The sequence below is a fragment of the Dipodomys merriami genome, unplaced genomic scaffold (assembly GCF_024711535.1).
Source record: "Dipodomys merriami isolate MVZ:Mamm:240054 unplaced genomic scaffold, mDipMer1.0.p SCAF_750, whole genome shotgun sequence".
Taxonomy (NCBI): domain Eukaryota; kingdom Metazoa; phylum Chordata; class Mammalia; order Rodentia; family Heteromyidae; genus Dipodomys; species Dipodomys merriami.
The window spans coordinates 22,501-37,238 of NW_027206347.1; the positions used below are offsets into that span (position 1 = coordinate 22,501).

Genomic DNA, 14,738 nt, shown 5'->3' on the forward strand with positions numbered 1-14,738 from the left:
AGGCATAAGTATTGTGAGTCTGAGGCCAGCCTAAGCTACATTCATATCCAGTTCAAGGATGTCAGGCTACACAGTGAAAAGAATGAAAAGAGAATCCAAAGACACAGTTTACGCCTGTAATCACAGCTGCTTACAAAGTAGAGGCAGAATTGTAGCCCAAAGCCAGCACAAGTAAAAGCCAGTGATTGAATCCAAAAACAAACTAGCTATTTCTGCTTTCTAGTTGCCATGGTATGATTGATTCTGCTTTGCCATGACCTTCCTGCCATTATGAACTGACATCTCTGAGAACAAAACTGCTCCCTGTAGATAGATAGATAGATAGATAGATAGATAGATAGATAGATAGATAGATAGATAGATAGATAGATAGATAGATAGATAGATAGATAGATAGATAGATAGATAGATAGATAGATAGATAGATAGGTAGATAGATAGATAGACAGGCAGAAGAAAGGAATAAGGATGTGGCTCAAGTGGTACTTCATATTGCCAAAATAAATAAACAAAGGTTACAATAGCCAGGCAGTGGTGTCTGGTGAATCATGCCTTTAATCCTTCTCAGCTACTCTGAAGACTGAGATCTGAAGATCACAGTTCAAAGCCTTCCAGGCAGGAAAGTCCATGAGATACTTATTTCCAAATAACTTCTCAAAAAATTTAGGGAATAGCGCTGTGGCTCAAGTGGTAGAGTGATAGCTGCCTTAAGTACAGAAAGGGTCAGGGACAACACCCAATTCCTGAGTTCAAGCCCCACAATTGGCAAAAGAAAAAAGTATTTATCTACACATAGTAAACATTTTTCTAAACAAGAGGAAACTATAGTCAGAAAGAGATCAATGGTTGGAAAATGCTGTGAACAGACAGAACGGTGTGGCTACAGACTGGCATGAAGGAACTCCCTTAGGTAATGAAAATATTCTTATATCTCAGTGAGCCATACAAATACAGAAAATATTCTGTGTCTGTGTATCACAATATACTGTGACTATACAGTATAAACATAATTATTATTTCTCAACACAAAGTCATATTGCAAAAAAACCAGTTTTACTGTATGCAAATTATAGCTCAACTTTGTCCTAGAAGACTATGCTGATTCTTAGTAAGGGAATCAATATATATTACAAAGAAGAGTATGTTTCAAAAATAATCAGTTCTCTTTTACCTTTAAAAATCATATAAGAGATCAACAAGTACACCAAGTAATTAAACTATATTATATCAAACACTCTATTATGGAGAGAACTTTTGCTTTCAAGTACTATAAATAAGCTGATATTACACTTGCCTTCCTATACAGCAACTAGAAAACCAGACAAAATATAAGAAAGAACTATTTTTAGACAATGGAAAAAAAGACAAAATAAAAGACTTTGGTCCAGGAGAAAAGAGAAACAAAGTCAACGCTACAGCTGGGCTTTCTGCCTAGAGAAAAGTTCCAAACCCCAACACACAGAGGAGATCCTAAAGACAACAGAACACTCACACACAATGTAAGTCTGGGATAAAGGCTGGCATCAGGGAAGGCTGAAGCAGCTATCATTTGAAAGTCAGAAAACTTCAGAGGATGCAGCTATATAAGTAAAATGTTTCAAGAAGCTACAGATGTGCCCATGTGTCTTTATCTGAATAATATACTGTTAAAAAACACTAGGTAACGCCACACAGTTGGAGAAGAACTAGTGTAAGTAGTAAGCAACACAATCCCCATAGCACAAGCTATGCGGAAACATCTGGTTTTTAAACAATCAAGTGAACAGACTTCACTGAACACCTGAGGAATAAGAGTGAATTCAGAGGAATCAGGGCTCAGCAGTAAAGATTAACTAGTCCTTAAGATTGAAGGCTACACTAGATTCCCTATAATCAAGCCTAACAGAGAGAAGAAAGTGGTGACATTGTCCAAAAAACAAATCCTTTAAATAGGGATACAGGTGGATCCATAGCAAGAATGAGATGTACAAGTCGTTATGTGGAAAAACAAACTTTGAAACTTTGGGGGGAGGAGGAGAATTGGGTGGGGGAGGGTGGGGGAGGATGGGAAGGGGAAACAAAGGAGGAGGCTACAATGCTTGATAAGAAATGTACTCATTATCTTGCCCACGTAATTGGAACACCTCTGTACAGCATTTTCACAATAAAAATTAAAAATAAAAAAGGGTGAAGAAAAAATAAAGAAATGTACTCTTAGTTGGGTACCAGTGGCTCACACCTGTAATCCTAGCTACTCAGGAAGCTGAGATCTGAGGATTGTGGTTCAAAGCAAGCCCTGGTAGCAAAGTCTGTGAGACTCTTATCTCCAATAAACCATCAGAAAACTAGAAGTGGCATTGTGGCTCAAGTAGTAGAGCACTAACTAGCCTTGAGCTCAAGAGCTGAGAGGCAGTGCCCAGGCCCAGAGTTCATGTCCACGATTGATAAAAAAGAAATGTACTCTTTACCCAACTTATATAACTGTAACCCGTATCTTTTAGTAACAGTTAAAAAGTTTTGAAATATGAATCTGAATCCGGAAAGCAGGACTGGGCCACTGATGACTCACGCCTATGGTCCTAGGATCTCAGGGCTGAGATCTAAAGATCACAATGGAAAGCCACCAGGGCAGAAGAACCTGTGAGACTTTCATCTCCATTTATTTATCCAGCAAAAATCAGAGGCAGGGTTCAAGTGCCAGCTGTGGGGGAGGAGGACAAGGTAGACTGTGAAGATGGGAGTTCAAACCCCAGTGCCAGAACATAAACATTAAAAAAGAAAGAGGCCTGAAACCCGTAACTCACACCTATAATCCTAGCTACTCAGGAGACTGAGATCTGAGGATCACCGTTCAAAGCTAGCCTGGGAAAGAAAGTCTGTGAGACACTTATCTCCAATAAACCACTCAGAAAACCAGAAGTGGCGCTGTGGCTCAAGAGCTAGAGTGCTCGCTTGAGCAGAAGGGTGCAGGGACAGGGCCCACACCCAGAGATCAAGCCCCATGACAGACAAAAAAAAGTGGGGTGGAGGAAGAAAGGAAGCAAGGAAGCAAGCAAGCTAGCTACCTAACTAGCTGGATGCCAGTGGTTCACACTTGGAACTCTAGTTATCCAGGAGGCTGAGATCTGAGCATCACAGTTTGAGGCCAGACCAGGCAAGGTAGTCTAGTCCAGGCAGATTTATCTCTCCAATTAATCACCAAAAAAAAAAAAAGAAGTAATTATCACAGAAGTATAGCTGTTGCTCAAGTAGTAGGGTGCTAGCCTTGAGCAAAAAGGTTCAGGGACAGCACCCAGGTCCTGATTTTAACCCCCAGGAATACCACACACACACACACACACACACACACACACACGAAGCAGAAGACAACATCCTTAAAGGAACATGACAAAATTGCAAAAAAGATGACCGAGTGATTTCATTGGTATCTTTTACTTCAAACTTCTAAAAAGATCCATCTCTAGTATAATTTCCTTCACAGTGAAATTAATTTCTCTCCTTAGGAACTTTAGAAGATGGGAAAGGCTTTAGGATGAAAATGCCACCAATTCTATTCTGGTACACTTAATATTCAACTAAAATCTAAGTCCATAAAACTTCCACTGAGTAGTGGGAGTTCTCTACTCATGAGACATAAGTAAACACAACCTAAACTCTGCCCTCCATGCTAGCCTTCAAAGGTATAAAAAGTGTATATTCTCCCTATCTCTTTTCCTTAGATTTTCATATGCATGATCCATTAACTCTCCAAGTTTTTAAGACATTAATACTAGCCACTCTTCCCAGGGTTTTCCATGATTTTCATTCCCCTCTTAAAACATGGCTCTGAATGACAGATGTCCTTCAAGTGTTTATGAAGTCACTGCTGTTTACTATCCAAACATACTTCTAACTCCTGTTTTCTTTGCCCACTAAAAGCAACTCCTGATAAAAATTTCTGATAATGCTAACAATTTAATCTCCCAATATCTCAAAGCATCAGAGTTAGACATTAAACCATTCTAGTTGCTGGGGGCATGAGGAGAAATGAAACTTCCTGTCTCTGTAACTCCTGAATTTGAGCTTATGTGTTTGAGAATACCATACTTGCACTCACAGCATGATCTGACAACAATTACAAAATCATAAAGTAAACAACAAAGAAAACTGAAGGTACCAGGACCCTACGTTCACCAAAACAACATGCAATAGTCTATTTCTAGAGTCCTTTAGGGAGAAAAATAAACTCATTTTTTAAACACATAGTGTGTTAGTCACAGCCAAAATAGCCTCACAGTAAATAGCCTCATCAGTAAGAACAGTGCCTCATATATGGAGTATTTTGCAGCCATGTCTACTGACATGGCTACTGACCCATGCACTATGGACCCAAAGGTATGTCAATCCAGTTCTCTCTTAGGTATACACAAGTAGTGATAGTGGAACCTGTTAGTCTCTGATGGGTATATACGCCAAAACATGATATAACTCTGAAGATGGAGAAAAACAGATAGAATAAATCTGCTTCCAGAGAAAAAAAAGATAGAGATGAGCAAAGAGTATTAAATGAGAAACAATACGGGCTGTGAGAGATGAAGAAAACAAACTGGTCTTCGAAACTTTTCCATACGGCTTAGAAGTGCAGGTTTCCTTTTGATCAAGACAAACTTCGAAGAATAAATCTTGGCACAGATCAAAATGTTTTTAAAAGAGACCCAGAAACACAACAAATCAAAGAAAGGTTGGGCACATGGGATTACATGAAATTGCAGAACTTCTGCATGGCAAAGGACATAGCAAGAGCAATAGAAAGCCCACCGATTGGGAAAAGATTTTCACTAGCCATACAACGGACAAGGGTCACATATCTAAAATACAACTTGAACTCAAAAAAATTTAATTTCCCAACAACAAATCCTCAAAGAAACAACTGCCCAATAAATAAGTGGCTAAAGACTTAAAGAGAAACTTCTCTGAAGAGGAAAGAAGGATGGCCAATGGACACATGAAGAAATGCTCAACCTCCCCAGCCATAAAAGAAATGCAAATCAAAACAAAACAGATGTTGGAGGGGATGTGGACAGAAGGGAGCTCTTCTGAATTGTTGGTGGGAGTATAAACTTGTTCAACCACTTTGGAATGTAGTATGGAAGTTCCTCAAAAGAGTCTACATAGAGTTTCCTTATGACCCAGCAATCCCTCTTTTGGGCATTTACCCAAGCGATCACAAAGAAGACCATGCTAAAGCTACAAGCACGACTATGTATACTGCAGCATAATTTACCATAGCTAAGATATGGAACCAACCCAGATGCCCCTCAGTAGATGAATGGATAAAGAAAATGTGGCATATATACACAATGGAATTCTATGCCTCCATCAGAAAGAATGACATTGCCCCATTTGTTATGAAATGGAGAGTTGGACAAAATTATATGAAGTGAAGTAAGCCAGGCCCAAATAAACATAGGTCCCATGATTTCCCTTATTTGCAATAACTAGTATATGTCTAAGACAAGCAGAAACGGTAAGAAAAGTTGATGGTAGGTGAAATGATCCCCAAGATAAGGACACAAATGTTTTTTTTTCTTTCATACAATTGTTTCTAACATATTTATAAGATGATTTCTTTGTTGCTTTGTATGTCCCTCCCCCACGGTATAACCCCTGTTTTCACTGTATTTGATGTTGGTATAATTTGTGGAGGGGAAGGAAAAAAAAACAAATATTTTAAATAGGGATACAGTTGGACCTATTGCAACAATGTCAAAAAACGAACTTTACAACTTTGGCACGGTGTGTGTGGGGTGGTGATGGAAGTGGGGGGAACGGGAAATGGGAAGGGATGGGAAGGGGTAACAAAGGAGGAGGCAATAATGCTTGATAAGAAATGTACTCATTACCTTGTCCATGTAATTGTAACACCTCTGTATGGTATTTTCACTATATATATATATATATATATATATATATATATATATATATATATATATATATATATATATATATAAACCCTCACCTTCATAAAAACCCAAATGCAAAAAAAAAAAAAAAAGAGAGAGAGAAAAGGCTAGAATGTACCTCAGCTCAATGGCAAAACACTTACCTAGCAATTGCAACATCCTGGGTTCAATGCCTAGTATCAAAAAACAAAAGGTAGAAAATCAAACAAACAAAAAACAAAAGGCAAAAAAAATAGCCCTAAATAAACAAAAATCTTTTTTGGTCCTGTCAGTTTTAAATTCAGCCAACCGTGGTTGCCATATAAAGTGCTAAGTAATTCTTATATTCAGCATATATGGCAATATAATTTTATTATACAGCAGTCCTTGAAATTACTTCAGATGCAGAGTAGAGAGTTTGAACAGTTACAAGACACAGATCTCTAACTGGCAGCTGGATTCACAAGGCAACCCACCACAGCTGTAGGATGTCCCCATGTCCTTAATATCAAAAATGCACAAGCAAGCTACTGAATCCAAAGTATCCTAGGACTTAATGTTTCTCTATACTGACCTTCAGCAGCTTGACTTCAGCTGAAATCTCACTGGGACTAGGGATCCCAAGGGAAGACTCTGTCGTTTCAATGATGTTTGAAGTATCTTGTCCTAGAGAAAAATTAAATTTGTTGCTCTTTATTACCCAAACTTACCAAGCTAAATTCTAAAAACGAAATATCAAAGTGTGTATATCTAAAATCATGAATGCTATAAGACAGGTTATTTTTAACAATTGGGGTAATTATTCCTTGAAAATATCTCCTTAGTATAACATTTTTTAAACAAAACCCTGATATATCATCATTAAAGAACAGACATTTATAGCAATTCCTAGACTTCATTCTAATAAGAAAATGCTACCAATTCTACTAGCAGTGTCTATCATCTCATGATTATTTTTCTTCAAACAATAAACCCTTGAACAAATGTGGAAGGAGAATTATTAACTAAGTCCTTCGTAACACAAATCTGTAAAACGCACACAGACAGTAATGAAATGACTGATGATTTTACCCACTGTGGCCACTGTAGCTGAGGCTGAGGAGAGCAAGGACTTGCCCCCGGGGCCCCAATATTTCCATCTAGCCTGGGGTATATCTTTGGAAAGTTTCCTATTGTCCCAGTAAATGGGGGGGGGGGAAGACACAAGAAAGTGTGAAAAATTGTTGAGCCAGAGTACAATATACATAAGTTATCTAATTATTAGCTAAAGTATGGGAACCTAATAATATTTGCTTAATGCATTGCTTGACTGATAGACAGTTATCTGTGTTTATTATGTAGGCACCATGCAGCAAAGGAAATTACTGCTGATGGCATTTATAGAACTGAAAAACTATTATTTATGGTTGTAAAAATAAGAAAAGAAATGTAAACCTAAATTAGCATTGAGCTTGAATCTGTCTTTTTTATTGTGAAAATACTGTACAGAGGGTTTACAATTATATGGGCAAGATAATGAGTACATTTCTTATCAAGCATTTAGCCGCCTCCTTTGTTTCCCCTTCCCATCCCTTCCCATCCTCCCCCCCGCCCCCCCACCCAGTTTTCCCTGACCCCCCACCAAAGTTGTAAAGTTCGTTTTCGACATAATGACTTGTACATCTCATTGTTGCAATGGGTCCACCTGTATCCCTATTTAAATGATTTGTTTTTCTCATTGTACCAGGGCTTCACACATTTGGTTTGCTTGCTCATGGCTGGCACTCTACAACTTGAGCCATACCTCTAGTGTAGCACTTTGCTGGCATTTAGTTGGAGATGGAATCTGCATTCATCTGGACCTAAGCATCCTCAGTAGCAAAGATTACAGGTGTGAGCCAGGGGTACCTGGTAAACTCTAATATTTTTAAATCCCAATATTTTAATAGAGATTCTAGCTGGGCACCAGTGGCTCACGCCTGTAATCCTAGCTACTCAGGAGGCTAAGATCTGAGGATCACGGTTTAATGCCAGCCAGGGCAGGAAAGTCCATGAGACTCTTACCTCCACTAAACCATTAGTGGTACTGTGGCTCAAGTGGTAGAGTGCTCACCTTGAGCTGAAGAACACAGAAATAGTGCCCAAGCCCAGAACTCAAGCCCCACAACCCACAAAAAAAAATAGAGATTCTGTGATACCTGAAAAGGGAGAACTTCTGAAGTCTCAGGGTCCCTGGAAGACCCAACTTCTGGTTTTTTCAACTGGACACTACAGCTTCCATTAAGTCTCTTGATTGGTATGTTGGTCAACAGATTCAGTATTCTTCACAGACTCAGAATTCTCCACTGACTCACAGTTTCTTTCTTCAAGGATAGGACTTGCTTCAGTTATCACTGGAGTCTCAGGATCATCTTTATCAGAAAGTCCAAGGGAAAAAGTGATTGAGGTCAGCTTTTTTTTAGTATAAATTATTTGTCTAAATCTTTTGACACTTTCACAGAGTCACAGGCAGGAACATTAGTAAATTAATACAGACAAGATCCCACCGATCTTCCCCCAGGTTCTCCTAGTAACAGCTTTCATAACTGAAGCATAATTCATTGTGGCAGAATCCACCAATCTTCAGCTTTCAACATATTTCAACTGAAATTCTGTCACTTAAAGAAGTATAGATGGAATTACATAGCATGTCACTTGTTAAGATTTTTTACACAGCATTTAAGTCCCTCCAGACCCACTTGTATTAAGACTTTTTTTTACTGTTTCTGAATAGTCCATGGTATAAATGTACTTTGGGACTATCACAGAAATAAAATGATTCAGAAAGCTTATGTACAGGTGTTTATGGGAATGAAAGCTTTCTCTGGGAAAAATGCCTGCTCAGTTAAATTTTAAATGTTACTGTTAGGCTGGGCATGTACCTGAGTAGTAGCCTAGCATGCATGAAGCCCTTTGTTTGATTACTCAGTACCACATGCACAGAAACTGGCACTGTGGGTCAAGTGGTAGAGCGCTAGCCTTGAGTTAAAAAGAAGCTCACGGATAGTGCCATGGGACTGAGTTCAAGCCACAAGACTGTCCAAAAACCAGGTATTGTTCTATTTTTTCCCAAGTAAAATATCATTTTACTTTCCTAGTGGCAATGTATGAATAATCAAGTTCACTTGAATTCTGATCAATCTTGTGTTGTCACTATTTTGATTGAGCCATTCAGACAGGTATGTAGTGGTACCTCACTGTGCCTTTTAAGTTACATTTCTCTAAGGGCTGGGACCAAGGCATCCTTTTATGTGCTTATTTGCTGAATATATACTCTTCAGGGAAACATTTATTTGTATCTTTTGGTCATTATCGAATCATTCTGGTTTGGTTTTTATCATTATGTACTACAGAGATTTGAGAACACTGTATTTTGGAGATTTAACTCCTCTACTATGTGGTTTGCAAATATTTCATGCTAGTTTATAGTTTATCTTTTTCCTGTCTTCCTAGGGTCTTTCCCTGAGCAAGTTTTTCATTGTGAGGAGGTTCATTATCTATTTCCCCTTTTACTGACTATCCTTTAAAATCTTTAGTAATCACTTACTACTAAAACTCTTCCAGAGATTTAATCTATCCAAAAACATTTCTGTCAGAACAGTTTTTTAGGGTTTTGTTTCCTATTTGTAGTGGTGGCCCTAGTGATTAAAAGATGTCTCTAATCCTTTTGCTTTTGTTTTTTGGATAGGGTTTCCTAATTTGCACAGGTGAGCCTCAGACCACGAATTTCTTACACTGCCTCTCAAGTACCTAAGATTACAGACATAAACTACCATGCTTGCTATCTCTGAAACACTAACTTTTTGTTTGGTATGCTCTTAAACCATAATCCTCCTATCTCCTTCTCTGGAATATCTAGGATTATAAGTATGAAACACTTTCTGGGCATTTTGTTATTATTAAAAATATTCATCATAAATATACCAAAATTCTGTTAGTATTGGAACATTTGATGTTACGAAAGAGATGACGTCAGAATATCCCACATCCTCAAATCAGCCAAAGACAAATGCTGGAGGGGATGTGGAGAAAGAGGAACCCTATTACACTGCTGTTGGGAATGTACACTTATACAACCACTTTAGAAAGCAGTCTGGAGGGTCCTTATAAAGCTAAAGATTGACCTCCCTTACGGCCCAGTCATACCACTTTAGGCATCTACCCTGAACAACAGGAACCAATATATAAGGACATGTGAACCTCCATGCTTATTGCAGCACTGTTCACAATAGCTAGGATATGGAAACAACCCAGATGCCCCACCACAGAGGAATGGATCCAAAAATTGTGGTATCTATACACAATGGAATATTATGCAGCAATTAGAAATGACAAAATAATGGCATTTGCAGGGAAATGGATGGAGCTAGAAGGAATCATGTTGAGCGAGGTAAGCCAAGAGCAAAGAGACAAACAATACATGGTCTCCCTGATAAGTGGATGCTAAATCCAAAATGTTAGGTGATATGACAAAATTAACAGGACTTAAGAAACAAAGAACTCTCACTCATCTGGTCGAACCACTACTAAATATCCCCATGCTGCTGATCACATGTATGGTGTATATGTCTACACTGTTATATGTTATAGACTGTGATAGACAATTTGCTCCAGGAAAGTTAGAATGAACTTGTGACTTTAAATGAGCATCATTATTCCACAATACTGTGAAATTTTGGAAATTATGTAATCACTTAATCACAATTTAAAAAAAAAGAACCTCGGGGGAGGTAGGGAGGGAAGGAATGTTATGGGGAAAACAATGGAGGGGTTAACAATGCTCAATAGAAAGTGCACTCATTACCTTGCTCATGTAACTGTAACCCTCTGTATAGTATCTTTACAATAAAAAAATTAAAAAAAGAGATGACGATTGACTTATATTTCATACTTACTTATGTTTTTTTTTTTTACAGTGTGAGCAATAGAATTCAGGACCCCACACATACCAGGGAAGAGCTCCACCATTTGGCTATATCCATTGACCTCCTACTTCAACATTATTTTTGCCAGTTCTGGGACTAGAACTCAAGGCCTGGCCACTGTCCTGGAGCTTTTTTTGCTCAAAGCTAGCACTCTAACACTTGAGAGGCACAGCCCACTTCTGGCTTTTTCTGTGTATGTGGTACTGAGGAATTGAGCAATGGGCTTCATGCATGGTAGGCAAGCACTCTATTACTAAGCCACATTCCCAGCACCTCAAATCAACTTTTGAGCAGCAATTCAAATACCCAATCTAATTCCTTCCAGAAGAGCTCTTTGGGAATTAAATCAATATCATATTGGCCCTTCAACAAAGAGAAGGAGAACCAAATAGCTTGAGAGAATTAATATATTTCCTGCCCTTTCCTTCACCCTCTTCTTTTTTGCTCTCTCTCATTTTATTTCACCCTCCTTCACCCATACACATAGGTATGTATAAACCTATTCTATAGAGACATGGACTACATGCAGGAAAGAGCCAATATATGATATCAAATGTTTCAAATAGATTTTATTTGTTTTATTATGTTTTTGTTTTTTTGTTTTTTGGTCCAGTCATGGGGCCTGAACTCTGGGCCTGGGCATTGTCCCTCAGCTCTTCAGCTCAAGGCTAGCACTCTACCACTTGAGCCACAGCACCACTTCTGGCTTTTTACTTTTTCCTTATGTGGTGCTGAGGATTGAACTCAGGGCCTCAGGCATGCAAGGCAAGCGCTCTACCACTGAGCAACCTTCCCAACCCTCAAATAGATTTTAAAAACATACTAGCAACTAATAAGGCAGAAAGACCAGCACACTACTATAATTAAGATATACACCAAAAATGCTAACAGAAAGGAAAACAACCATTTTGAATCAGAAGACATTATTCATACACAAAGTACCAAACAAAAGTCTAGAGCTTGGAGTGTCAAACCTAGCCTAGAGATGTTTTTAATTTATCTATATAGTGTCTAAACTTTTAAATGAGTTCCATGTTTAAAAACTAGTCTTCATAAGCCAGGCCCAAAGAAACATAGGTCCCATAGTTTTCCTTATTTGCAATATCTAGTATATGTCTGAGTCAAGCAGAAAAGGTCAGATAAGGTGATGTTAGGGAAATGAACCCTAAGATATGTATTCAAATGCTTTTTTTCTTTCATGTGATTGTTTCTAACACATTTATAAGATTATTTCATTGTTGCTTTGTATGTCCCTCCCCCACAGTATAACCCCTGCTTTCGCTGTATTTAGTGTCGGTATAATTTGTGGAGGGAAAGGGGAAAAACAAATCATTTAAATAAGGATACAGGTGGACCCATTGCAACAATGAGATGTACAAGTCATCATGTCGAAAATGAACTTTTGTGGGGGGCGGGGAGGATGGGGGGACAGAGGGGAGGATGGGAATGGATGGGAAGGGGAAAAAAAGGAGGAGCCTACAATGCTTGATAAGAAATGTACTCATTATCGTGCCCATGTAATTGTAACCCCTCTGTACAGTACTTTCACAATAAAAAAAGAAGAAGAAAAACAAAGGAGGAGGTAACATTGCTCGATAGGAAATGGACTCATTACCTTGTTCATGTAACTGTAACCCCTCTGTACAGTATCTTTACAGTAAAAAATATATACAAAAAAACCAGTCTTCATACAAATGTGCAAGTGTCCAATTTCCCTTGAAAACTTGAAACAAAGGCTCTATACTGACTGGTTAATAACTACCTCATGCCAAATGGTCCTTTCAGGCAACTGGTCCTTTCAGGCAACGCTCCTGCACCTCAAAACTGGCACTCGAATTCAATTCACTCATTTATGTTAACTTTATTAGGCCCATAGGCATCTGCAAATGTCTGCCATGAGAGGTACATAGGATTATGATAGGTGAAAATGCCAGAGAAAGAGTTCAAAGGTATAAAAACAATCCATGAGAAAGCTCAAAGTTATATATGGTACCAGTTGCCTAGAGCCATTAAAATACCAGGGAGAAAAACAATCACAAGGCATGAAACCAGAAAGCAACTTTAAGACACCTTGGAGCTAAGCTGTATGTATACGTGTGTGTGTGTGTGTGTGTGTGTGTGTGTGTGTGTGTGTGTGTGTGTGTGTGTGTGTGTGTGTTGTATAATATGTGTAATTCATGCACGATATGTAATACATACAAAATATATCATTGTAGAAATGTAATTCATGTAACTTCATATAAGATTAGGACATACTCTGAAATAGGAAACAATGGTAATCTCTATTTTTTGGTCATCACCATCTAAATTTGAATCTACATGATTTAAAGATCATCTAGAGGCGCTGGGAAGGTGGATCAGTAGTAGAGTGCTTGCCTTGCATGCATGATGCCCTGGGTTTGATTCCTCAGCACCACATATGCAGAAAAATCCGGAAGTGGCACTGTGGCTCAATTGGTAGAGTGCTAGCCCTACGCTGAAGAGCTGAGGGACAGTGCCCAGGCCCAGAGTTCAGGCCCCAGGACCGACCAAAAAATCATCTAGAATGTTCTAGACTGGAAGACTATGAGTTTATATTGTTTATGCTGTTAATATTATTAGTAGAAGGAATGTAGATACTCTACTCTAAATGAATTCATCATCTCACAGCAAACATAAATGAATAACAGGTAGGTGAAAGTGAAATTGCATTATTTAATGGTTTCCTAAGTTTTCTGGGTATTTTATGATGAATTGGAAGAGAATACACCAGTGAACTAAGAAAAAAATAAGCTGAAGGGATTCATATTTTTAAGGAACCAAAATGCATATGCTTGTGTCTCTCACACCTACCACACACCCTCAGGCCACCTTTTCTTTCATTTTCTCTTCTCAGCAATCAAGGCTACCAGCACCTACTCTGGGACTTACCTTGCTCCTGCCGACCACAACTTGGGGAGTACCATGCACCCAGCCAGCACCACAGCCACTGCTGACACCTCCAAAACATGCTCCCAATGCCTGGCGAATACTTCCCCCTGCTGGGTGGGTCTGGCCGCGTGTACTTCTTGGTCCTGCTTCTTCTTAGATCTGATGCGGCTAGGGTCTGGTTTGTTGAGTTTGGGCACCAACCAGTGGTTTAAAGGTTGGCTGACCATAGTCATTGGAGTGATGTTGGCTTGGAAAAGTAGACTGCCTTTGTGTTTTTGAAGATCTGACCATCCGAGAGGTACTGAGTGCCAAGTACCCTCCCACATTATCCCGAGGTCAGGGGTCACCCAAGCCACTGACTTGGCAAGGCCCAAATGGGCAGAACAGGGCTGTCCAGGCCAGTAGCAAAGTGTTTGAGAGGACGCTTAGTAATATGAATGGGGCAGGAAAAGGTGAGGGAGGACTAACTAGCAAATGCAAAGGCCTTAACAAATTTTAGCAATCCAAGAAAAGAAAAAGAAAAAAGCTGCAAAAAAAGGGAGGCCAAGTAAATTGGAATGTGGCTTAGTGGTAGAGTGCTTGTCTAGCATGCATGAAGCCCTGGGTTCAGTGCCACATACACAGAAAAAGCCAGATGTGATGCTGTGGCTCAAGTGGTAGAGTATGTTCCTTGAGTAAATGAAGCACAGGGACAGTGCCCAGACCCTGAGTTTAAGCTCTAGGACTGGCACAAATAAATGGGGGTGGGGGTTGCACAAAGATAAGATGAGGTCTGGGATTTGGACACCATGTCTTGTCAGGCTTATGAGATGGGATGAAGTTTTCTTTTTATTTTCTGTGTGTGTGTGTTTGTGTGTGTGTGTGTGTGTGTGTGTGTGTGTGTGTGTGCACGCGCGCGTGCGTATGCGTATGTGTGGTTAAATGGCGATGAATCTCAGATTTTCCTGCCCAAGCTTGTCTCGAACTATGATCCCTAAACCTTAGG

The 14,738-nt window shown here is 39.2% G+C and overlaps 1 protein-coding gene across 1 annotated transcript in view; it reads right to left on the minus strand.

Moving 5' to 3' along the window:
- Positions 1-14,079, minus strand: part of LOC138818407 (protein FAM114A2-like) — a 33,379-nt gene extending 19,300 nt beyond the window's left edge. The window contains exons 1-3 of the mRNA XM_070009364.1: positions 13,754-14,079; positions 8,426-8,499; positions 6,475-6,566 (exon numbers count right to left, since the gene is read on the minus strand). Coding sequence (XP_069865465.1) covers positions 6,475-6,566; positions 8,426-8,499; positions 13,754-14,079 — 492 coding nt within the window. The remainder of the gene's footprint in view (positions 1-6,474; positions 6,567-8,425; positions 8,500-13,753) is intronic.
- Between the last annotated feature and the right edge of the window lie 659 nt (positions 14,080-14,738).